The 23,704-nt window shown below is 45.2% G+C and overlaps 2 protein-coding genes across 2 annotated transcripts in view; one reads left to right on the top strand and one right to left on the bottom strand.

Annotated features, from left to right (window-relative positions):
• The window catches only part of LOC122556127 (uncharacterized), a 142,631-nt gene that overhangs the window by 53,412 nt on the left and 65,515 nt on the right, over positions 1 to 23,704 (top strand). Inside the window, exons 6-9 of the mRNA XM_043702602.2 lie at positions 3,185 to 3,296; positions 5,668 to 5,814; positions 10,296 to 10,401; positions 14,202 to 14,361. Of these exons, the coding sequence (XP_043558537.2) occupies positions 3,185 to 3,296; positions 5,668 to 5,814; positions 10,296 to 10,401; positions 14,202 to 14,361 (525 nt within the window). The remainder of the gene's footprint in view (positions 1 to 3,184; positions 3,297 to 5,667; positions 5,815 to 10,295; positions 10,402 to 14,201; positions 14,362 to 23,704) is intronic.
• LOC122556129 (choline-phosphate cytidylyltransferase A-like) overlaps positions 16,417 to 23,704 on the bottom strand; it is a 53,359-nt gene continuing 46,071 nt past the window's right edge. Inside the window, exon 9 of the mRNA XM_043702603.2 lies at positions 16,417 to 23,250. Within this exon, the coding sequence (XP_043558538.2) occupies positions 23,053 to 23,250 (198 nt within the window). The 3' untranslated portion in view covers positions 16,417 to 23,052. The remainder of the gene's footprint in view (positions 23,251 to 23,704) is intronic.

The following is a 23,704-nucleotide window of genomic DNA, read 5'->3' as shown; positions in this document are numbered from 1 at the left end:
CCCTTTTAGTTACGAATCTTTATTCAGTTTCCACCAACAGAAAGAAAAGAAACACCCGAGTGGCCTGTGATAAGCAGTGCCCTTCACATCAAAGGGCAACGCTGTGTGATCAAACTGTGAAGGGGAGGGCAGGGGTTAAATCAAAATAGAGTTGGAGGGGGAAATGATGCACTCCACTCCCTGCGGCGCCGCCCTCTCCCTGAACAACTCCCGGGTGTCGGTGGATACTGCGTGCTCCTTCTCCAGAGACAACCAGGCTCTAACGTAACCACGGAAGAGGGGCAGGCAGTCGGCCCTAGCGACCCTTTCCAAGGCCTGCTGCCTGGACCTGTTTATGGCCAGTTTGGCCAGGCCCAGGAGCAGACCCACAAGGAGATCCTCTGACCTACCCTTCCCCCTCCGCACTGGGTACCCAAAGATCAGGAGTGTGGGACTGAAGTGCACCTGAAAACAGAGGAGAAGGCTCTCCAGAAAAGCAAAAGGGAGTGCAAGCGTCCACACCACCACTCATGTTGTATTCTGTCTCGTGGACGATGAGCGATATATGATCAGCATGTCACCCAATGGTATGAGGTTCTCATTCTCCATCTTCATGAGCTCTATCCTCTTCAGCATGGTATGCTAATGGAAGTGAGCTCCTGTTCATATTTGAATTGCTCAGCTCTGACCCTGACAATGCCTGTGATTGTTGTGTGTACATAACTACCAGATGCTGTGAGAAAGATCACTGAATTCTTCCTTATTCAGTCAGCTAACATTTGCCTTTAGGTTACGGGAACTATGCTTAGTCTCCCAGGGTGACAGTGTATGCCACCCCCTCACCATCAGTTTCTGGGGGAATATCGGGAAACACTTGCCCACACAGAGGAAAGTGGGAATCTGAAACTGTCTGGTTGGAGGAGCCTCAATGGGTTGACACTGTCCATTCAATGCCTTTGTTGCTGATAGCCCCTGGATGCTGCCTCAATGAACTCTGGGAGTCTGGGTTCCAGTGGCTGTGCCTCAATGAACTCTGGGAGTCTGGGTTCCAGTGGCTGTGCCTCAATGAACTCTGGGAGTCTGGGTTCCAGTGGCTGTGCCTCAATGAACTCTGGGAGTCTGGGTTCCAGTGGCTGTGCCTCAATGAACTCTGGGAGTCTGGGTTCCAGTGGCTGTGCCTCAAACGGTCATTGTTGTTTGTGTCTCAGGAGTGTCATTTGTTACTTCCACCCGAGTGCAGAGACTGTGATCTGTGTGTTACCGCTCTGGGTACAGTCCTAGTCCTTATCTTCAATGAGTCTCCACAGATACCACTTTTTCAAATACTCCAGCATCTCGCTAACATTTGCGTTCTTAGCATGTGACACTCCCTCCCCCAGAAAAAAAACTTGAATTTTCAAAATCAGGGATGGATAGATTTTTGTTGGCGAAGGGTGTTGGGATTATGAAACCAGGATAGGGAGATGGAGCTAACACAAAGTTCAGCATGTATCCCTGATTATATTATAGGACCGGGGGAGGGGTGGATGGCCTTCGAAAGATCATGCTGTTCTAAACAGGTGATAACGTGTTATTTGCATGCAGGTTCGTTTTTATTTAAAGTTTAGATTTTCCAGTCATGATTAGATCTTACCTGGTATTGAGGAAGAGTAAATACGGCCAACCCTGCTCTGGCACTAATGTGGAGCAGCAGCACCACCAGGTGGCTATCAGCAATACTGCAACTTCAAGGCTGAATTTTTTTACCATGTTATATTAATTGACTTCTCAAATAAAGGGATCTGGGGTGCGACCATATTCCTACAATGACAGATGCCTTGCTTAAATAAATTGATTAATCAGTGCCTGCTCTCCTATTGTGTCTATGTCATGATAACACCATTACTGTTGTGCCCTCAGCACAGCTACAGCTCGCCACTAAAATTCTCTTCCTTATTTTCAAATAACTTCAAAGCCTTGCTCCCCCATATCTCTCTAATCTCTTCCAGTCAAGACACAACAACCCTGCTTCTTCCTCAGGGGCCGGGTGCTGTCAAATAGGACTGCATTAGGTTGGGATATCTGGTTGGCATGGACGAGTTGGACTGAAGGGTCTTTTCCATGCTGTATATCTCTATGACTCTCACCACTTTTTGCAGATACACCATAGAAAGCATTCTATCCGGGTCTAAGAGTCTGGTATGGCAACTGCTTTGCCCAGGACCATAAGATGTGCACAGCCCAGACCATCACAGAAGCCAGCCTCCCATCCATGGAGTCTGTTTACACTTCTTGTTGCTGCAGGAAAGCTGCCAACATCATCAAAGACCCCTCCCACTTCGGTAATGCTCTCTCCCAACCTCTTCCCTCAGGCAAAAGTTACAGAAGCTTGAACACACGCACCAGCAGGTGAAAGAACAGCTTCTTCCCCACTGTTATGAGACTGATGGACCCCTCTAATTTCAAATAATGTTAATCTTATGAAGGTTGATCTTGCTTTGTGAACCTCCTGTGCAGTAAATAACCTTGTCTGCTTCGTTCTGTCTAAGGACCCTATGATCTGTGTGTCCTTGTTTACTATGATCTGCTTGTACTGTTCACAAAATAAAACTTCTCACTGTACTTAGGTACATGTCACAACAATAAATCAAATCAAACCCTCCAAGATTTCTACATCAGTCTCAAACCCGCTATTTAGAATTAGAGTTAGATTTTTTTGTCACATGTACTCAAGTACATGAGTTCAGGGGAAGTGTACAAAGTCACTATTCCCCAAAGCCATCGTGGTTAAATGATCCAAATTTTAAAATTACAACAGTGGAAATAGAAGAAGACCAAAAGGGAAGAAAGATGTCCAGATCTTAAAGTCTAATCTTATATCCATGAAAGTGTTTGGAACCCAGCAATACAGGTACCTAGGCACAGCCTGGAGCTGTTTGTGCTTGCCTGATGTTAATCGCTGCATTGTAGGAAGCCATGCCCTCAGCTGCCACAGGACTGAACTCTGGGAATCCCTCCCAAAACCTCTCCTCCTTTAAGCTGCTCCTTCCCCTCTTTGACAAAGCCTTTTGTCCCATGTTGTGATACTGCCTGCACGTGGCTCAGGGTCAAATAATGTTCAATGAGGCTCCTGTGAAATGTCTTGGGACCTTTTGCCATAGCAGATACTCCTCGCCCATTTCTGAAAGTTGTGAAGTAACCCGAATTTTACTTTTCACCTGCTCAGGAAGAAATTCAAGATTTTTGTGATGGGATCATTCCAAGTGGCTTTTCTTCGACCTGTCATTTATTTCCTGGGAATTGTTTTATGGACGAATGGCCTGTATGATCCAGATGATGTGAGTGAGATTAAAATCCTCATTGTGTCTGACTCTCCGGTAAGAAGCTAAACCCAGCTCACGCCTGCCCTCTTGGTTGAATGTTCCAAAATACCAATGTCAAAAAACAGCAGGATCTCCAATGGCCTGATCAATACTTACAGTCCACAAAATTCAGTTTAACTGGTCATGACTATCTTGCTGTTCTTTGGGAATTGGCTGGTGTGTTTCCTCCGTTACAACTCCTCAAAAGCACTTCATTTCATTCACTTCACCTGAGGTGGTGACAGGCACTATGAGAATGCAAATCTTTCAATAGTGCTCCACTCAGCCTCTCTGTTCGGTGGGACATGTGTCTCAGCCCCAATTCTCCCCGGCACACGAGCCAGGGGAACGCTATGGGAACAGATGACCTCTGCACATCCAAGGTCAGAGTCAGTTCTGGGAGGAGACGATAGGTACATCCTCTCTCTCTCTGAGCTCCCAGTCAGGGCCTTTCTGCCCAGGATACCACAATAACCAGGGTTATCATGTGGCATTCCCATTCACAGCTCAGAGTCATTTTAACATTCATAATATCATTAAAAATATGATACGGATGCTGAAGATTTGAAATAGAAACAAAGTAATGCTGGAGAGAGTCGGCAGCTCAGACAGCATTTGTAGACAGAGAGAAACAGAGTTCATGTTTTCAGTCTAATACAATTCTCCCACAATCCAAACTGAACTGGACACATTAACTCTGGTTTCCTTTCCACCCTTGCTGCCAGACCTGCTGAGTTTCTTCTCACTCCTTATTTCCATGGCCCATTCCCTTTGAAATAACGTCTGATATTCCAGCGACCTTCCTATTATCTGATGCTAGCTGACCCTATATCTATTGCTGATGACACTAAGTTAGGTGGCACTGTAGACGTGTAGATGATAGTTAAAATTACAAAGAGATATTGATAGGCTTAACTGGATGTGAGAAACGGTGGCAGATGGAGTTCAATGTAAGCAAAAGACCAAAAAAGGAGAGGTGAAGATACTTTCCAGAAGTTAAACGCAGCCAAAGAGATTTGGGAGTTCAGGTGCATAGATCTTTAAAATATTGTAAACGGGTACAGAAAATAATGGCAAAAACAATGACTGCAGATGCTGAAACCGGAGTCTAGATTAGAGTGGTGCTGGAAACGCACAGCAGTTCAGGCAGCATCCGAGGAGCAGGAAAATCGACGTTTCGGGCAAAAGCCCTTAAAATAATGGAGCAAGTTAGTGGGATGCTAGCCTTTATATCGGCTATATAAGGAGGCAGAAGCAATCCTGCATTAGATAGGTGGAGACAGAGCCCAGACAGAGAGAGAGAGAGAGAGAGAGATGAAAGGGGTGGGTAAACAAGAAGATTATCAGGCCAAATTGTTTTGCACTGTGGCTTTCTGCAGTGTTTCTCCATTTAAATAATATCCTTCCTGCCAAAGTGCAGCTGGAGCAGAGGAACAGGACTGACTGGATTGTCCCACAGGGAATCAGCATGAAATTGATGGGCCAAATGACCTCCCTCTGCACCATAATGACTCAGGAAAACAATATTGTCTGTGTTGTCCCCCAGTGTCAAAATGCTGGAAAAGCACAGCCGGTCAGGCAGCAATCGAGGAGCTGGAGAGTCGACGTTTCAGGCATAAGTCCTTCATCAAGAATGAGGCTTGTGGGCCAAGGGGGCTGAGAGATAAATGGGAGGGGGAGGGCTGGGGGGAAGGTAGCTGGGAATGTGATAGGTGGATGGACGTGGGATGTTTGGTGATAGGTCAGAGAGGAGGGTGGAGCAGATAAGTGGGAAGGAAGATGGACCGGTAGGACAGTTCAAGAGGGCAATGCTGATTTGAAGGGTTGGATCTGGGATGAGGTGGGGCAGGGAAGATGAGGAAACTGGTGAAATCCACATTGATCCCATGTGGTTGGAGGATCCCAAGGCAGAAGAGGAAGCATTCTTCCTCCAGGCATTGGGTGGTTAGGATTTGGTGGTGGAGGAGACCCAGGACTTGCAAGTCCTTGGCGGAGTGAGAGGAGGGAGTTAAAGTGTTCAGCCATAGGACGGTGGGGTTCTTTAGTGTGTGTGTCCCGGAGATGTTCCCTGAAATGCTCTGCAGGTTGGCGCCCTGTCTCCCCAATGTAGACACATCGAGAGCAATGGACACGGTAGATGAGGTGTGTGAAGATACAGGAAAATCTCTGTGTTATCCCACAGCTGTATTGAGTATTTCAGAGATCAGGAGTTTCCCAGCAGACCTCTGCTCCCGTGTGCACCACAGCAACATTTCATTCTCAGGTTCTGTCAGGGCTTGAACCATCCATGGAACACCTCTCATCCCTTTTTCTGCTTTTTTTTCCCCATGTTGCATTACTGCCTCAGTTATCTTCAACCAGCATCTTTCTCTGGCTCAACCTGTTTCTGGGAGTGTCCACAATCCTCGGACTTTGGCCTACAAGTATCCTCTTCCGAGAGGCGAAACAGTACATGACAGATGGGAATCTGAAGGCCAAGTTTGCACTCTTTCAGGTGAGTAGCAGCTATCTGTATGATCTACATGTAGAAATTCACCAAAGGTCCTTAGACTGCCTCTTCTATACCCACAAGCCCCCCACTTCCATCATTCACAGTTTCTTCACTGTGGCTGGAATTCCCTGCCTAAGAGAGACAAGGCAGCAGCTCATTACCACCTCCTCCAGGGGCAACTGGGGATGGATTTTAAATACTGGCCAGCCGGAGACACCCACATCTCTGAATGAATTTTAAAAATACACTGGCCTTGTCAGAATTGTCCACATTCCAGAAGTGAATGGAGCAGCTCTTTAGAAACGAACCCTCACTCCTTACCTAGGCCTAAACCCGGGCTTGGGTTCCGTCTGCCAAACCCCACGCCCTGGACATGGCTTTGGAAGGTGCTGTCTGAGGATCTTTGGTGAATTTCTGCAGTGCATCTTGTAGATAGTATACACTGCCACTACTGAGCGTCAGGGGTGGAGGGAGTGAAAGCTTATGGATGTGGTGTCAATCAAGCGGGCTTCTTTATCCTGGATGGCGTCAAGCTTCGAGTGTTGTTGGGGCTGCACCCATCCAGGCAGCCGGGGAGTATGCGGTTACACTCCTGACTTGGGCCTTGTAGATGGTGGACAGGCTTTCAGGAGTCAGGAGATGAGTTACTTGCCGCAGCCTCTGACCTGATCTTGTAGCTACTGCATTTGTGTGGCGAGTCCGGTTGAGTTTCTGGTCAATGATAACTCCAGGATGTTGATAGTGTTACAACATGGGGTAAACCCTCCTGCTTAATTTAAACCAGCAACATAGAAAAGATTTATCCCATGCAGTAACCTGTGAAAATTGGAAAGGCCAAAACTATTTTAACGTACAAATTAACAACTCTACTTCTTAAAGTATAATATACAATAATTAACAACTATTTACAACGCCTTCCTCTAACCTATATTTCACCTTCCCTTCTACAATACTAGTCCAATAAAATCCCCCGATTAAGATTTACCAAAGATTCAAGTTTTCAAAACCAGCCAGCTGTCAAGTCTTCTATTTGGATCTTCCTGTGTCTTCTTTTCTTCTTCTTAGGGATTATGCTTCACAGGTCACAGATCGATAAAGAGAGAGCTAGTCTCCGGGCAGTCTGCAGATGTCGTGAGTTTGGCAGTTCTCCTCCCAACTGTTCAATTTTCCCTGGATTTATACCCCCCAAAACATCAGATTGTGTCATTAGCTTTTAAGATTGTCAGTATACTAAATTCAAACTTGATTGGAATTTGATACTTTTTGGGATATAATTGATGTTGATTGGCCTAACTTGGATCTGTTTTGTCATTTCCGGGCAACCAGCTAACCTAGCTTTCGACCAAGTGTTACACTGTTACCTTATTCAAAACACTTGGTGCTGTGTTGGGTAGTTCTACTAGCTTTTAATTCTCTTAAAGGTACAGTACACCCACATCTAGTGAAGGATTCAGTGATGGTAACACAGTTGAATGCCATGGGGCAGTGGTTAGATTGCCTCTTATTGGTGTTGATCATAAGTCTGGCATTTGTCTGATGCAAACGTTACTTGCCACTTGTCAGCCTAAACCAGGATATTGTCCAGATCTTGTTGCATTTGGACATGGACTGCTTCAGTATCTGAGGAGCTGCAAATGGTGCTGGACATTGTGAAATCATCGGCGAACATCCCCACTTCTGACCTTATGATGGAGGGAAGGTCATTGATGAGGCAGCTGAAGATGGTTGAGCCTAGGACACTCCCCTGAGAAACCCCTGGAGAAATCTCCTGGATCGGAGATGACTGATCTCCAATAACCACAACTATCTTCCTATATGTCAGATATGACTCTAACCACTGGAGAGTTTACCTCTGGTACCCATTGATTCGAGTTTTGTGAGGGTTCCTTGATACTACACTCGCTGAATGCAGCATTGATGTCAGATGTCAAGGGCTGCCATTCTCACCTCACCTCTGGACATGGATTCTGCATTACTGGTCGACTTGCCAATAAAACGGTACACAAAAACAGCCAAGGAACACAGCTACAGAAATACGAAACGATCGCCACAAATGAAGTGATGCTGCAGATAAAATATATTTAGATTTTCAGAAAGCCTTTGATGGGGTCACATTATAGACCCTAAAGTTAGAATATGTGGAGTCAAATGAATAAGGATAGCAAGTTGCTTATTAGACATGAAAGAGAGAGTCAAGGTTAAAGATGGTTACTTGGGTGGCAAAAGGTAGCAAGTGATGCTACTCAGGGATCAGAACTGGCAATATTATAATTTACCACTTACATGAAAAATTTGGATTTCAAAGTTTGCCAATGACAAAATGAAAGGTGTGGTTCATCCAGAATCGGGTGAACATGAGTTGTATCGGAGAACATCAAACAATATACAGAGTGGACATGAAAAGGACCTAAGCCTCTGGCTAGAGAAGTGTCAGGTGGTACACTTTTCTCAAAGAATAAGCTCACAAACTGTTCCAAAATTTAGCAACAATATGGGTTAGAGAGAAATAGCAGGATTCGGGGTTCAGTATGCTAAATCCTTGATACTAGAGACAGTAAATATAAGGCAAAATCTGGAGTTTCTTTCCAGAGGGAGTGAATTGAAAAGTAGGTGATGTATTAGGTAGCCAAGGTTGGTGTCACAAAATGCGCTTTCACATGTTGTTGTTGTTGTTGTTGTTGTCTGGAGCTATAGACAGTAGAGGCTCCAATGTCTTTTCTGTCACAGGTACAACACAGGTACAACCAACCATTCGTGTGCATTAGGTTTGACATGTTGAACCCCAGCCTGTTTGGCTGTGCTATGAATGTACCTTCCCTGTTGTGAAGTCATAAGAAGATGGGAACTAGGAGCAGGAGTAGACCATTTGGCCCATCGAGCCTGTTCCGCCACTCAATAAGATCATGGCTGACCTTTTTGTCGACTCAGCCCTCTCACCATAAACCTTAATTCCTTTACTGTTCAAAAATCTCTCCATCTTTGCCTGAAAAGCATTTAACGGGGGTAGCCTCAACTGCTTCACTGAGCAGGGAATTCCACAGATTCACAACCCTTTGGATGAAGAAGTTGCTCCTCAACTCAGACCTAAATCTGCTCCCCCTTATTTTGAGGCTATTCTCCCTCGTTCTAGTTTCACCTGTCAGTGGAGACAACCACCCTGCTTCTATCTTATTCATTCCCTTCATAATTTTCTGTTCTTTATCAGATCCTTCCCTCATTCTATGAGTATAGTCCCACTCTACTCAATCTCTCCTCAGAACCCAAACGCCCTGGAATCAACCCAGCCAATCTCCTCTGCACCCCCTCCAGTGCCAAAATATAATTCCTCAAGCAAGGAGATCAAAACTGGAATCTGGAATGGGAGCTGAATACAGATAGGGTTCTGACTCTGAGGCAGGGACACTACCCACTGCATCTCACAGCCTCCTTTCAAAACACATGGGGGGGTTGGGGAACGGGGAATGGAATCGTTTTGAGGAGAATCCAGTTCATGTTTTCGCCTTGTCTCTCTAATAAACGCTGCATCGCCATCAGAAAACGCAACCAAAGTAAATGGATAAGAAACGGAGCAGTTAAAGTCTTTCAGTCAGCAGGATTGTCTGAAAACCAGCCAACAGGAACTGCACGATTGCAGGCTGACAGCATCAGAGCAGGATTAGATTAGATTAGATTCCCTACAGTATGGAATCAGGCCCTTCGGCCCAACACTGAGGAGCTGCAAGGACAGAAGAGCATCAGGAAGGATCAGCGAGGTCACAATGACTGGGTGAGATGAAGAGGTGTGGGAAGAGATGCGGGTGCAGTATAAACACTGGCGTTGACCCATGGTTATTTTATAGGAGGACTGCAGATGCCGGAGATCAGAGGCGAGAGTGTGGTGCTGGAAAAGCACAGCAGGTCAGGCGGCATCTGAGGAGCAGGAGAACCGACGTTTCGGGCGTGAGGAGAATCCTGCTCCTCAGATGCTGCCTGACCTGCTGTGCTTTTCCAGCACCACACTCTTGACATAGTTATTTTATACTCTACCTGTTCAGAGATGTTACAACACACCTCCTGAACAGATAAGATTTGAATCTGGGCATTGTGGCCCAGAGGGAGAGACAATACCACCAGGACCCTGGGAATGACCATGGAATGGTGAGGATAAGGATGGTCAAATTCTAAGCGGGTGGCGCTGCTGCCAGTGCATCTGGAACCTGTGGGTTTAAGCCTCCATCCTGGAGACGTGAGCCCATACTTCCAGCTGCAGCTCAGAGACAGTGCTGCACTTTCAGAGAGGGCCACATTTTCGGATTAAATAACAATGTGCATTCTCAACTGGACGTTAAAGTCACAATTCGAAGAGGTTCAGGATAGCTTTTCCCAGAGTCTAGCTCCAAATGTTAGCCCTAATCCAGAATTCATCTGTTTCTTCCTATTGACAGGACAGGAAAATGGTGTCTCGCAAACTTCCTCACACACTTTCCCTTTCTCACCTTCCACAGGTGATTTTGATCCTGTCCTCGCTGCAGAATTCTATCCTCGACATATTGTCAGGAGCTGGACACGTCAGCTGTTCACCCCCCTACTCCTCAAAGACCAGAGCACAACGTATGTAACTCCAATCTGGAATAGAGCATGGTGGGACTCAGCCAGGGCTTTGGGTGGGGGTGTGGGGTGGGGAAGGATGCTGGCAGGATTGAGGACCCAAAACCTCACCTTCCAGCTGCCGTGAACTACAGCAGATTGGGAACACAGTGGGTGGCTTATTAACTCCCAGTCTCATGTGATACCATGTGTTCACTGAGCTACAACCACAAATGCATTGATCTAAAATTTCTCCTGCCTCTCAAATCTCTCCGTGGCCTCACCCAACTTTAACTGTGTGCAATTCCCACCTCTTCTACATCCCTGATTTTCATCATTACACCTTTGGGCAACTGTGGTTTCAGCTATCTGGGTCCGAAGATCCAATAGTCTCTCCCAAACCTCTCCACCTCTCTCCTCCTTTACAAGCATACCCTAAAACCTATGCTTTTGGTCACCTGGCCTAATGTCTCAGCCAGCTTGCTGTCAATCTTGTTCAAGGAGAGGCTGAATAGGCTGGGACTTTTCTCTCCTGGAGCGTCAGACTCCTAGGGGTGACATTATTGGGGTTTATAAATAAGGAGGGGCATAGATAAGTTGAACAACCGAGGTCTTTTTGGGGGGAGTCCAAAATGAGAGGATAAAGGTTTAAGGTGAGAGGGGAAAGATTTAAAAAGGACCTGAAGGGCAACTTTTTCACGCAGAGATTGGTTCATATAAGGACTAAACTGCCAGAGGAAGTGGTAGATGCAGGTACAACAGTTGAGAGAGATTTGGACAGGTTAAGGAATAGGAAAGGTTTAGAAGGATATGGGCCAAATGCAGGCAAATGGGATAAGTTTACAAAATTCAGTTGGCATGGATGAGTTGGACCAAAGTCTCTCTCTGACCATGCTGTATGACCATGCTTCTATTCACAACCTCCCCACTCGAGCATCAATAACTTCAGTAGTTGGGGGTTAAGTTACTGGATCAATAATAATGAGTCAAAATCCTCCAGTATTGGCTTGAGAATTTGAATTTAAGAAACAAAGGACGTAAGATGCTGGTCTCATTAAAAGGGATGCTGATGCAGTCGGATTGTAGTAAAAACACAAAATGATTAACTAATGTCCTTTCAGGAAAGAAAGAAGCTGTACTTACCCAGTCTGTGCCTGTTTGCAAATCCAGTCTCTCACTGCCATGACAGAACCTCAACTTCCCTCCGTAATGGTCTCTACATCTCCCCACTAGTAGAGAGCTCAATAACCAATAGGCTTAAGGCTAAAAGGAGTGGTGAGGAGAATATATTTCACTCAGAGGGTTTTGAGAGTCTGGAATCACTGTCTGAAACTGGTTGAGCTAGAACTATTGCAATGTCATAGTCTCCAGGGCAATGGGTTAACAGGTAGAAATTGGGATTGTGCAGTCAGATCTTTGTTGACTAGCACATGCATGATGGGCTGAATGGCTTCTTTCAGTGCTGTAAGTATCCCTGACCACTAGAGAAGGAACATTCGTGCCCCTTTGACCATTCCCACAGGAAAACACCCACCCATTGTACATGCTTCTGAATATGGACAGGAGCCAAAGTGCTGACTCCAACCCACTTTGTGCTGACACTCCACTCCCACAATATTCTCTCTGCATCCCTCCATCCCACCCTCAGCTTCTCACAAACCTCCAAACCTGGGGTTATGAGGCCAATTGTATCACTACTAAATTGAAACCAAAGTTATTCAAGCAAAGAGCAGGGCACAAACCTAGAGGGCATTCTGCTCCCTACTATCCAGTATGTTAAACAGTCCATTATACCGAGTCTCAATAGGCAGCTGACTTCAATGCCGTACAATGAGTGAGTTAGAAACCCAAAGGAGCCATTCCCTTAGATCATTACTGATCTACACCTTCAATATATTTACCCCCATTAACACCTTCAACCAGCAAAAAAATGGTTGAGAAATTTTTAACTGACCCCCAAACTGCAGGTTTTTGGGGAAAAGAGAGAAAGTGAGACAGTTCCTGACTCCCAATACCCTTTATAGGAGCAAATGTTTTTTTTTAAACCATCACTCCCCCGTGGCCCAGTTCTTTAAGCTTCTTGATTCTCTGACCAGAGGAGATAGTTTCAGTCCATGAACCCTAGCAAACTCTTCAACTATTTTACTCACGGGAATAGGTGGAATGAGGGAGATGCTGCAGCTGTAATAAGATCAGAGAGTGACAGTGTAAGATATTTACTTTGCACCTTCCTACACTGACTGGGACTGTTTGGAATAAATTTCACTCTCCACAATTAACAATGTCTCTCAGGAACATAACGATTGCAGTAAAGCAGGACAGCAGACCATCTCCAGGTCAAACACATTCCTGCGACTTTAATGTGTGTGGAAACCCAATCACTTCTTGCAGAGGATTATAGATTTCATCAATCCTATTGAATTAAAAAGTAGAATGAAATATGAGCTTTTATCTCAAAGGGGCGTAAATACAGCTGTCCCCGTGTTCTGATTAGACCCCATCTGGAGTTTGGGTTCAGTTCTGTGGCTCCACACCTCAGGAAGGAAATAATGGCCTTGCAGGAGATGCAGCAGAGAATTACCAAACATCTACCAGTACTAAAAGGGTTAATCTAGGAGTTCAGGAATAAGGTTGCTCCATTAAGCTCTTTAAGTGATGATTAAAAGAGCTCCTTTGCTTTTTCCCTTCACTCTTTCATAGATGTGGGCATTGTCAGCAAAGCCAGAATTCATTGTCTATCCCTAATTGAGAGGCTTGCTCGGGCCATTTCAAAGGGCAGGTAAGAGGCAACCACATTGCTGTGGATCTCAGTTCACACGTGGGCCAGACCAGGTGTGGATAGCGATTTCCTTCCGCACAAAAAAAAAATCAGCAAACCAGATGAAAGCAAAGGATCATGGATGCTGGAGACCTGAAATGAAACAAAGTGTGGTAGCATCTGTGGAGAGATACACAGAGTTTAACATTGAGTTCATTTACTCTTCTCCCAAAGAAGTCATTGGACTCAAGTGACCAAATGGGTCTTTGACAACAATCAATGATCATTTCATACTCACCATTTTGGAACGTAGCTTCCAAATCCAGACCTAGATCCAAATCCGGCCCTCAATGTTGCATTGACCTGTGAAACCAGTCTGAAGCCCATCTAACCTACACAATTCCATTTTCATTCATGACTATCCAATGACCATTTAAATGCTCTTAAAGTTGATGAGTCTACTACCATTGCAGGAAGTGCATTCCATGCCCTACTACTGACTAAAGAACCTACCTCTGATATCTGTCCTACATCTATCATCCCTCAATTTCAAGCTGTGTCCCCTCATGCGAGCCATCACCAATGTGGAAAAAGGCTCTCACTGTCCAACCTATCTAACCCTCTGATTATTTTGTAGGTCTCAATTAAGCCACCTCTCAACCTTGTTCTCTGCAATGAAAACAGCCACAAGTCCCTCAGCCTTTCCTCATAAGCCCTTCCCTCCATACCAGGCAACATTCTGGTAAATCTCTTCTGAACCCTTTCCAAATCTGCTGTGAGATTTGAACCCCTTCCCTGCAGAGCATGACCCAGGGCCTCTGAAATTACCAATACACCACCATCTGGACAGAAAGGTTTTATCCTCAGGTGGGGAATTGCATCTCTTGATCTTGTTGGGTAAGTGGATTATGGGTTTTGAGTAAATGGTAGGTGGTGGAGTTGAGATATTGATGAGCCATTGTTGAGGGGCTGAATGGCTACATCCTGTTCCTAAACATCTTAAACACCAAGCCATTTTGCCACTTTGCAAGAAATATTAACTCCAGAACTTTCTCTTCCTTCACAGTCATGAATAACCAGCTCCTAATCATAGAGATGTTCTTGGTAGGAATGTTCACACGAGTATCATACAGGAAGCAAGATGATCGGCCGGGATACAGAGCACTCGACACGGTTGAATCTCAAGGCAAAGAGGAAAGGAAATGCCAACAGAACATTCTGACAAACTAGGTCACCACTGAAGGATATACAATGTCTTCTGCAAAACAGCAACCTAACCAGGGGGCATCGATAATACTGAACTGAACAAAACAAACAGTTTAAAAGTACAATGTTACACTGAACTGCCTTTTAGGTTTTACCCCTTTCCCCCTCCTCCAACACAGAGACTTGAGTCAGAACTTTGTACGGGCCCAAACCCCGCTCCCGATATTTCGGCACATTGTCTGGGCTGATACTGCCCACTGAGAGAGTGCTGATCTATCGGAGGTCCCACCCTAGAAATGATTCTCTTCTCTTTTTGCTCCTCAGCCTGTGGGTCAGCATAACCCCTGAACCATCCTTACAATACAGCAGGAGACCATTAGGCCCACTGTACCTGTAACAGCTCTGTGCAAGAGGAATTCAATTCATTGGAGCTCACAATGATCTCCCTCCTGCTCTTACCTCAGTTCCAGCATTTTCCTTTCCACTCCCACCTTTTAAGTATTTGTCTAATTCCCTATTTAAAGTGACCACTGAATATGCCACTTTCAGGCAGTGCATTCCATGAACCTGGTTGGCTTGAACCTTTGAAACCCCAATTCAACCCTCATGATTCCCCTGGGGCAGAATGGTTGACCAACATAAAAGCAATTTCCTGTTAGAATTATTTCATTAGAAAGATAAAGATGTGACCAATGTAGTATAAATGCCTTACCAGTTGGTGCAATTTTAATTGTAAGGAAATCAAGAATTATGGGGAAAAGGACAGAAACGTGGAGTTGAGGAATATCAGATCAGCCTCAATGGGCCAAATAGCCCACTCTCATCCTAAACCTTATGATCTTTAGGTGAAAGATGCAAATTTTTTTCAAAATCACAGGATATGGGAATGTGTAATCAAAGGTCAGGTGATTGGTTATCAAGATAAAGATACACTATTCCATGCTGTAGACGTGACAGTTCTTCCTTGTCCCCCTTATCCTATTTTTTGGCTCAAGTACCAACATTTGATGCCAACATCACCACAATCTTTCTGGACCTCTTGACTATGGTTGTTGAGCCCAGGCTAGCAATTAGAGGAACAGGAGGTGCTTGCTATGATAAGAAAATGGAGGAGGCAGCCTTACAGTCCTTCGAGTCAGCATTAGGGCTCCTGACTGACCTCTGGGACAGACAATTCCCAACACACAGAGTGGAGACACTTCTCATCTCAGTCCTAAGTGGCTGAACCCTTATCCTGAGATGACACTCGCTTGTTTTGAGACTTTCTAAACAGGATGGAAACAGCAGACATCCTTTTGCTACTGCTCCACATCCTGAGTTTCATGAAACCACATTTCATTCATCTGCACTTCAAAGCTGGAGTGAGAATCGAGATCTAGGAGTCACTGCTGACAAATAAAGGATCGAAGAGTGTGGCACTGGAAAAGCACAGCAGGTCTGGCAGCATCCGAGGAGAGTTGATGCTTTGGAGATAAGCCCCTTCATCAGGAATGGGATGAGAATAGACAGAGATAGAATGCGATAGACAGATTTGAGAATTGCTCAACTCTCACCCCGCCCTGCCCCAGTGCTTTTCCAGTGCCACACTTTGACTCTGTCTTAAATAGGTAACCCTTTATTTGTAAACAGTGACTCCTAGATCTAGGTTCTCACTCAAGCTTTAAAGATGCTTTGGAAGCCTCTTGCGGAAAAGGTAGCAGATGCCGAGTCTTTGAGAATGTTCAAGACAGTGGTGGATCAAGTCTCAGTTCCTGGGGATTTTAGGGGGAGTGGATGAAGTGAAAATCTAGCTTAGGTTCCCACTCCAGATTGGCCGCATCATCATTAACTGCTGCTGTCACGGTTTCTTAGGTAGAGGAGGAGAACAGGACTGGAATCCTTCCATCATTCCCATGGTGATCAAACAGTCTGTGGTGGTGTGGGGTAGGTTCACACTTTGGAGCATTGCCAATGCAGTGCCTGAGGGACTTGCAACTTGAGTGAGTTCCACGTTCCAAGTAGGAAGGGCAGAAAAACTTTTCTGCTGGAAGATAACAATTCATCAAGAGAGGGGTAAAAAGGGACACCAGACAGAGTTTCAGTTTAATGCTGTTTAATCAGACAATTTCCACTGTTTAACAGCTATAAGTTGATTAAAAGATCAGCACAAAATCCATTTATCAACAACATGCATCTCTATTAAAAATCTCAGCTCAAAGCCGATCTTATAGCACCTTGCATTTCAACTATGGTTAATTTAACCTCCCTGTGCCCTCAACCACCCAAGTTTAACAAAATGTCTAAGATTAAATCTTATCATTTTTTTTCATGTATAAATTTAAATGATTCACAAGGATTGCCCACAGGAACATTGTATTGCATAAATAACATACAGACTTTTAAAAATACAACACCAAGACAGAAATACTTCTGCACTCCATCTGCCATCCAACAGTCAGGGAAAAGCTTGTAGAGTTTGGCTACTCCTGATTTGACTGAAATAGCAAGTCACACACCCCACCCTCCCCAACACCCCCCACACATTAAATCCACCCCCATAAATCGGCCATGATAACACTGAATGGCAGAGCAGACCCAATGGGCTGAATGGTCTTCTTCTGGTCCTAACATCTTATCGTCTTACGGATGTGACATTTGAGGGTCAGGGTCAATCTGACACAGCTAATAACCAGCTTGTCGTGAGCGTGCTGTAGGTGGGGAAGCTAAAGTTTTGTAGCCATTGTAGCCAGATCTGCAGTGTCGTGCCTGGGGACTCCCAGTGAGCAGGGAGGATGTGGGTGCGGTACTTACTCAATAAGCAATGGTCATCGTTCCCAACTTGAGGGCTCTCGCAGCCAGCAAGCCCACTTCCCATCAAAGGGAGCACCCCCCCAACTCAATCACAGACGAGTATCCTTCTGGCCCTTTGACAAACTGCAACAAGATTATTTCAGTGCAACTCCGGCCTCAGCATTGAGGCAGCATCGAGACAGCAGAAACTGCAGAGAGCCTGGAGTTTGGCAATGCTCTCACGTTTCCTGACATTACAACACAGTGACTGAACTCCGTAAACCACTTGATCAGCATGCCAAGTGTTTTCGGATATCCCATAATCATGAAGGGCCCTACACAAAGACTCATAGGTTTTGAAAAATGTTTTGAAAATAATAAGACAGAGACGACATAGAGAAATGCAGATTTCAGTGCAGCCCAATCCATTGCTGTTAGAGTACAACATGCAATGGAATAACAGTCAGATAGCACGTGGAATTTATCTCATTTATAGTGCTGGTGCTGTCAAAAAGCCTTAGGATCTTATTTTAAATAAAGTCAGCGTAACTTCAACAAACCTGAAAAATGATACAGACACAGCCCAGCGCACAGGACAACAAACATCTTTACAACTGAAGTTGTCCTGTTCTGCAATGAGGGCTACTACACACAGTGGTTATGTCATTGTGTCAGTGATCCAGAAGCCTGGCGTAATGATAGTAGCATGAATTCAAATTTCATCACGACAGCTGCAGAGTTAAAATAACTCTGGAAAAATAAGCTATCAAATATTACCGGATTGTCATTAGAAACCTATCTGGCTCGCTCATGTCCTTTAGGGTGGGAAATCCATCATACTAATGAAAAATCATCGCAAGTTGAAACGTCAGTTTGCTCTCTCTCCATGGATGCTGTCTAATCTGCTGTGATCTGCAGCATTTGTTGTTTTCTGTCATCCTTACCTGTTCGTGCCTACATTGAACTCTAGACCCACAGCAATGTGGCTAACTCTGAAATGGCCGAGCAAATCATTTGGCTATCGAGAGAGCTACAAAAAGCAAAGCTACAACAACAGGACAGACAGCGTGCCATCCAACTGCACAACCTGAGTCCTCCTTGTTAAATCTGTGAAAATCAGGATAGCAATCCCACAGACGAACCAAGTTACAGTCTGATGTGATCATACCTAAAGATACCTACTTCCCAGCTAATATGCAAGACTCCTGTTGTAACCTTGCCTGGTTATGTCCTGCCCCATAGGCCATTTTCACCAGACATTTGACAGGGAGTAAGAAATATGAGGCCAGATTCCAAAAAGCCAACCAAAGAGGTAGATCATAAGGGGCATTTGAAAAAGGGATATGGAGTTGGAGAGGGTTTAGGAAGGGAATTCCAGGGTTCAGGCCAAGCAGTTAAAAGCACAGCCACCAATTTCGAAGCAATTGCAGTTTGTGATGCTCTAAAAGCAAGAATTACATGTAGTAGTGATCTCGGAGGGTTATAGGGCTGGAGGAGTTTACAGACCTATGGAAAGGTTCAAAAACAAGGATGGGAACATTGGGTGCCAACGAAGGTCAACGAGGGCAGAGTGGGGGGAGCAGAACTTAACATGAGTTACGATACAAGCAGTAGAATTGACGACCATCTTAAATTTACAGTGAGTAGACAGGGAGGCTGGCCAAGATGGCACTGAAGAAGTCAGGTGTGGAGCAAACAAAGGTATGAATGAGGATTTCAGCAGTGGATGAGATGAGGTAGGGTCAGTCATATAATGTTAGAGGTGGAACTATGAGGATGCATTATTGAAGCACATGTCAGGGTCAGATAAGACAGCAAGGTCATAAATAGCCTGATTCAGTCCTCAGCAACATGCATGGCAAGGGAGGGGGGGGGGGGGGGGGGGGGAAAGAGAGTCATTAGCTAGGGAGCAGAGATCATTCAGGAAGTAAAGACAACAGCTTTAGTCTTGTTAATATTTATTTGGAGGATGTGGGACAAATAGTCCAACAATGCAGAGACTATGGAGGGGTCAAGATGAGTGGAGGTAGAGCTGGGCGTCATCAACAGATATGTGGCAGTTGACACATTGTTTTTGAATGTTTTCAAAATGTCCCAATGTGCTTCACAGGAGCTAAGGGCAGCCTGTAGACAAGAAATAGGAGGTGGTTAAGACAAATCCTTGGGTGATGCCAGAGGTAAAGGCGTTGACAGTGAGGAGAAGTCTTGGAGGCATAGTATACAATCAAGAGTAGTCTTGGTGTTCTCGATATTGATCCCACACTCCTTGAAGTCTCACAGCATCAGGTCTAAAATGGACAAGGAAGGCTCTGGCTAATTACTGCCCAGTCAGCAATAAATCAGGATTCCTCCACATAAAGGAGGAGGGTGGCAAGGACATAGAATGTGCTTTAGTTAAGGGACTTCAGTTTTCTTTTCTATTAATTTGTGGGGACTGTGTGCATCATAAGCTGGGCCAGTATTCATTCCACTTGAGAAGGTGATGGTGAGCTGCCTTCTTAAACTGCTGTCTTTGAGGTATAGTGTACCAACAATGCTGCTTTGAGGGAGGGAGTTCCAGGGTTTTGACCCACTGACACTGAAGGAATGGCAGTATATTTCCTGTAATTTGCAGGTGTGGTGTTTCCATGTATGCCATGCCCGTCCTTCTTGATGGTAGAGGTTGTAGGTTTGGCAGATTCTGTGGAAGGAGCCTTGGAGTTCACCAAGTGTGGCTCAGCAGTACCACCACTGACTGAGCTGACCAAGTCCTGAAGCTCACTGCTGTCAAGCTGCACCTGTACACGTGGTGGGAGAACTAACAAGGGGAAAATAAACCGATTTCTCTCACCCCGGTGGATGTACCTGTCCATGAAGGGATTGACCACCAAACAGAATAACACCCATCATGTAGTATGGGATGACGACATTGCTGAAGGAAATAAGATTGACAGCAGATTGAGCATCTCAAAACACAGCAGCAAAGAGGCCCAGTGGGCCATCAATCACAATCTGTAACCTCACTCCCAATATATCCTTTACTTCAACATGGTCAAGTTATAAAACAGCAAGACACACATTTAATAATGGAGTAGTATGTTGTAGATAGAGCTCAGTCACCCTATAATTAATAGTTCAGGTCAAAGCTCTGCAGGTGCACTTGTGAACGGGGATGGAAATGTAACCAACAGGAGGAGGAGGCTCCTTGAGCACCCTATCGTTAATGATGGCAGACACCAATCTGTAAGTTCCACATTCTCAGTGTTAGCTACCACATTCAGGCAGAAGCATTCAGTGTCTGTTCCATCTTGGCCTATTCCTGAGGCCACACCATCACAGAAGTCAGTCATCAGCCAATTTAGTTAGTTCCACGTGACATCAAGACATTGCTGAAGGACACAGGAAACTGCAAAAGCCATTGGGTAAAACGTTCTATTTGCCTGGATAAATGCAGTGCCAATAACACTAAAGAAGCTCAAAGCCATTCCACAAAAAGGCAGCCTATCCACAACCATAAACATCCACTTACTACCCCACCAATGCACACTAGCTGCTGTGTACACCATCTACAAGATATGCTGCAGCAACACACCAGACCCCTTAGACAGCACCTGCCAAACACACAGTTACCTCCAGTTGTAGGTTGCCCTCCAAACCACGTTATTGTAACGTGGAACAATATCAGCACTCCTTCAGTGTCACAGGATTCTGGAATTGCTTCCCTAAGGGCTCTAGGGGTACACTGCATGGATTGAAGTTGTTCAAGAGGCAGCTCACCACCACCTTCTGCAGGACTATTAGGGATAGGTCTTCACCAATGATGCCCACATCCTGAGGATGAAAAAGGAAACAAAGAGCATTCATGACTGGTAATACCGTCAGCTCGCGAGTTTGGAGTTGAATGACAACAACTCACACCTCTGGCAAGGTGTTTTTATCAAAAAAAGAAATCTGAATGGAGGACCTACTGGAAACATGCAGATCAGTGAAAATTGATGGGGATGAGGGAAGAAGCAATTGGAAGCTTTAGTTAAACACAGGCAGTTCTAATAAAAGATCTAAAACACCAAACTGTTCTTTTAAACGACTGGCGGATCCTGCTTTGTATTTACAGGGTGTTTATCCTTATTTATTTCAATCTTGTTCCTTAAATTAACTTCTGCAGAGAGGCTGCGTGAATACAGAATGTTTGGTACTAGTCTGCACACAAACACTGACAATCCTGGGAAAACATGCATAAGTGTGCAGCCAGAAAGCAAAGGATAGCACAGGCTGGGAACACAGTCCAACATCTCCTTGTCCATGGGCAGTGTGCAGACAAGTACAAGACATGCACCAACCTCGAGCACTGGAATTCCAAAGAGTATTCTGATTCAGTCCTTAACCTCATCATACTGTGCAGGACAGTCATTCAAAAGAGTATGGACTCCTCTTAAGCGTATGAAACAGGAGAGAAAACCCACAAGGGCTTCACCTCAAGAGTAGTCCAAGCTTCCAAAGTGCAAAAACGATCGATTATACACCAGCACGTTCAAACTGTCGAGTGCAGGAGAAACCGGTTGATGGCAGTGATTTACAGCACAGACTTTCCTCCACACAAATAGTGCACGCTCCACTAGAAATGGAAAGGTCAGACACAGCACCCGGGTTGTACACAAATCCTTCTACCTATCGGAGAGTCTGCCTTGACATGCCGCAACCCGATCTCCACTCTGTCACTGATCAGTCAGAATCACTGTCTATACTTACACACAAGACAAACCATAAAGTGGCTTACAGAAAGGGAATCTCAACTGTTGCATGAGAAAGGAGTTGTCATTAAACCACCTCTTATAAATATGCAGCAGCTAGCATTGTGGGTATATCCATCACACCAATTCTGTCTCATCTCCCCCAGTGCATCACATCCCATGGCTGCAGCATTGAGCTGACAACACTCTTGTTTCAATAACCCTCTTGGATTCAATAATTAGATTAGATTAGATTACATCTAATCCTTCGGCCCAACAAGTCCACACTGACCCGCCGAAGCGCAACCCACCCATACCCCTACGTTTACCCATTACCTAACTCTACGGGCAATTTAGCATGGCCAATTCACCTGACCTGCACATCTTTGGATTGTGGGAGGAAACCGGAGCACCCGGAGGAAACTCACGCAGACACGGGGAGAACGTGCAAACTCCACACAGTCAGTCGCCTGAGGCGGGAATTGAACCCGGGTCTCAGGTGCTGTGAGGCAGCAGTGCTAACCACTGTGCCACCGTGCCACCCACAAAGGTTGCAAAAGCTGACTGAACCAGTTCAGTGAGATGGGACATAAGGCAGAGTGGGTGGTGAGATTTCAAATCTGGAGGCTGGTGAGATTTCAAATCTGGAGACTGGTGAAGTTGGAAATGCAAGTGACTGGCAAGTTGCAGCTCTTTCCACAAAGGGTGAACTGTTCGGCTGGATGAAAGTTGCAGGGGAAAGCCCATGAACAGATACAAACACAATCCCCCCCACGCCCCCCACCCACAACATCCCCATCCCACAAAAGTCTTTCGGCCACCAAACCGAGGCGAGCATACATTTCTAGCCTCATACATTAGAAACACACATTACATTTTGATGTGCAGATACTCAGATACAACACAAGGCCTTACATATAAAAGAAAACCATTTTTCCCCCGTGATCTTTACAGTGATTCTTTTAAGTTAGTTTAATTTGCTAAAAAGAAAAAAAATGCTTACATCGTTCAAGCTACTTTCCTGTGGAAAATTATTTTGTTTTTAATGTTTTAATTCCAAAGTCCAACCTGATCCTATTTGTGTGAACTCCTTTTCTGTGTACGTGCGTTGGAGAGTGACACTTGCCTAGAGCCTGCAGTCCTCATGGATCACTGACAAATCGATAGACAGACTCTGGAGGATACAGGTGTTGAGGCTGAAACAAAGACTCCGGGAGAGACAGAGAGAGACCTTTACTCTGAATCGTCATCGCTGATGTCATAGCCAGCCGCGTCCGACTCCGGTTTCGGCGAGCAGGGCGGAGAGGTCTTGGAGAACGGCCATCGGAAAGTGGGCGATGGGGAACGTTCCCGGGCCGGACTGTTGCTCGGACTCTGCTTCGGGGTTATTGCCTGCAGCATTCGGCCTTTGCCCTCTTTCAGCATATGTTTCTGTTTTACGAGGGTGGGGTGGGAGGGGAGCAGTGAATGAAATAGAAAACTTTAAGACATTTTTAAACCGACATGGGTTCATAACTGTTCTCTCCAACAACAACTTACATTTATCTAGCATCGTTAAGAAACGTACGAAAGAGCAGGAGGCCCCACAGAGTCCACTCTATCATTCAGTTAGATCATGACTCAACTTCTACCTCAACACATGTTCCTATACTATCCCTCGATTCTTTCATTCCAAAAGTCTATTCATTGAATGTAAGCAATATCTGAGCGCGCACAGCTCTCGGGGGTAGATTATTCTAAATTCCCATCTAATTTAGCAAAAACATTCCAAGACATGTCACCACTGTGATTACCACATCAAACAGGATGCTGAGTCACAGAAGGAGATATTGGGAAATGCAGCCAATGCATCGTCAAAAAGATTGCTTTGAAGGGTTCAAGCAGG

Source organism: Chiloscyllium plagiosum, unplaced genomic scaffold (genome assembly GCF_037043375.1).
Source record: "Chiloscyllium plagiosum isolate Xiang-an unplaced genomic scaffold, Cpla_swu_hap1 HiC_scaffold_13, whole genome shotgun sequence".
Taxonomy (NCBI): domain Eukaryota; kingdom Metazoa; phylum Chordata; class Chondrichthyes; order Orectolobiformes; family Hemiscylliidae; genus Chiloscyllium; species Chiloscyllium plagiosum.
The sequence above is the reverse complement of the archived record's forward strand: the minus strand, read 5'-3'. Positions and strand labels throughout refer to the sequence as shown.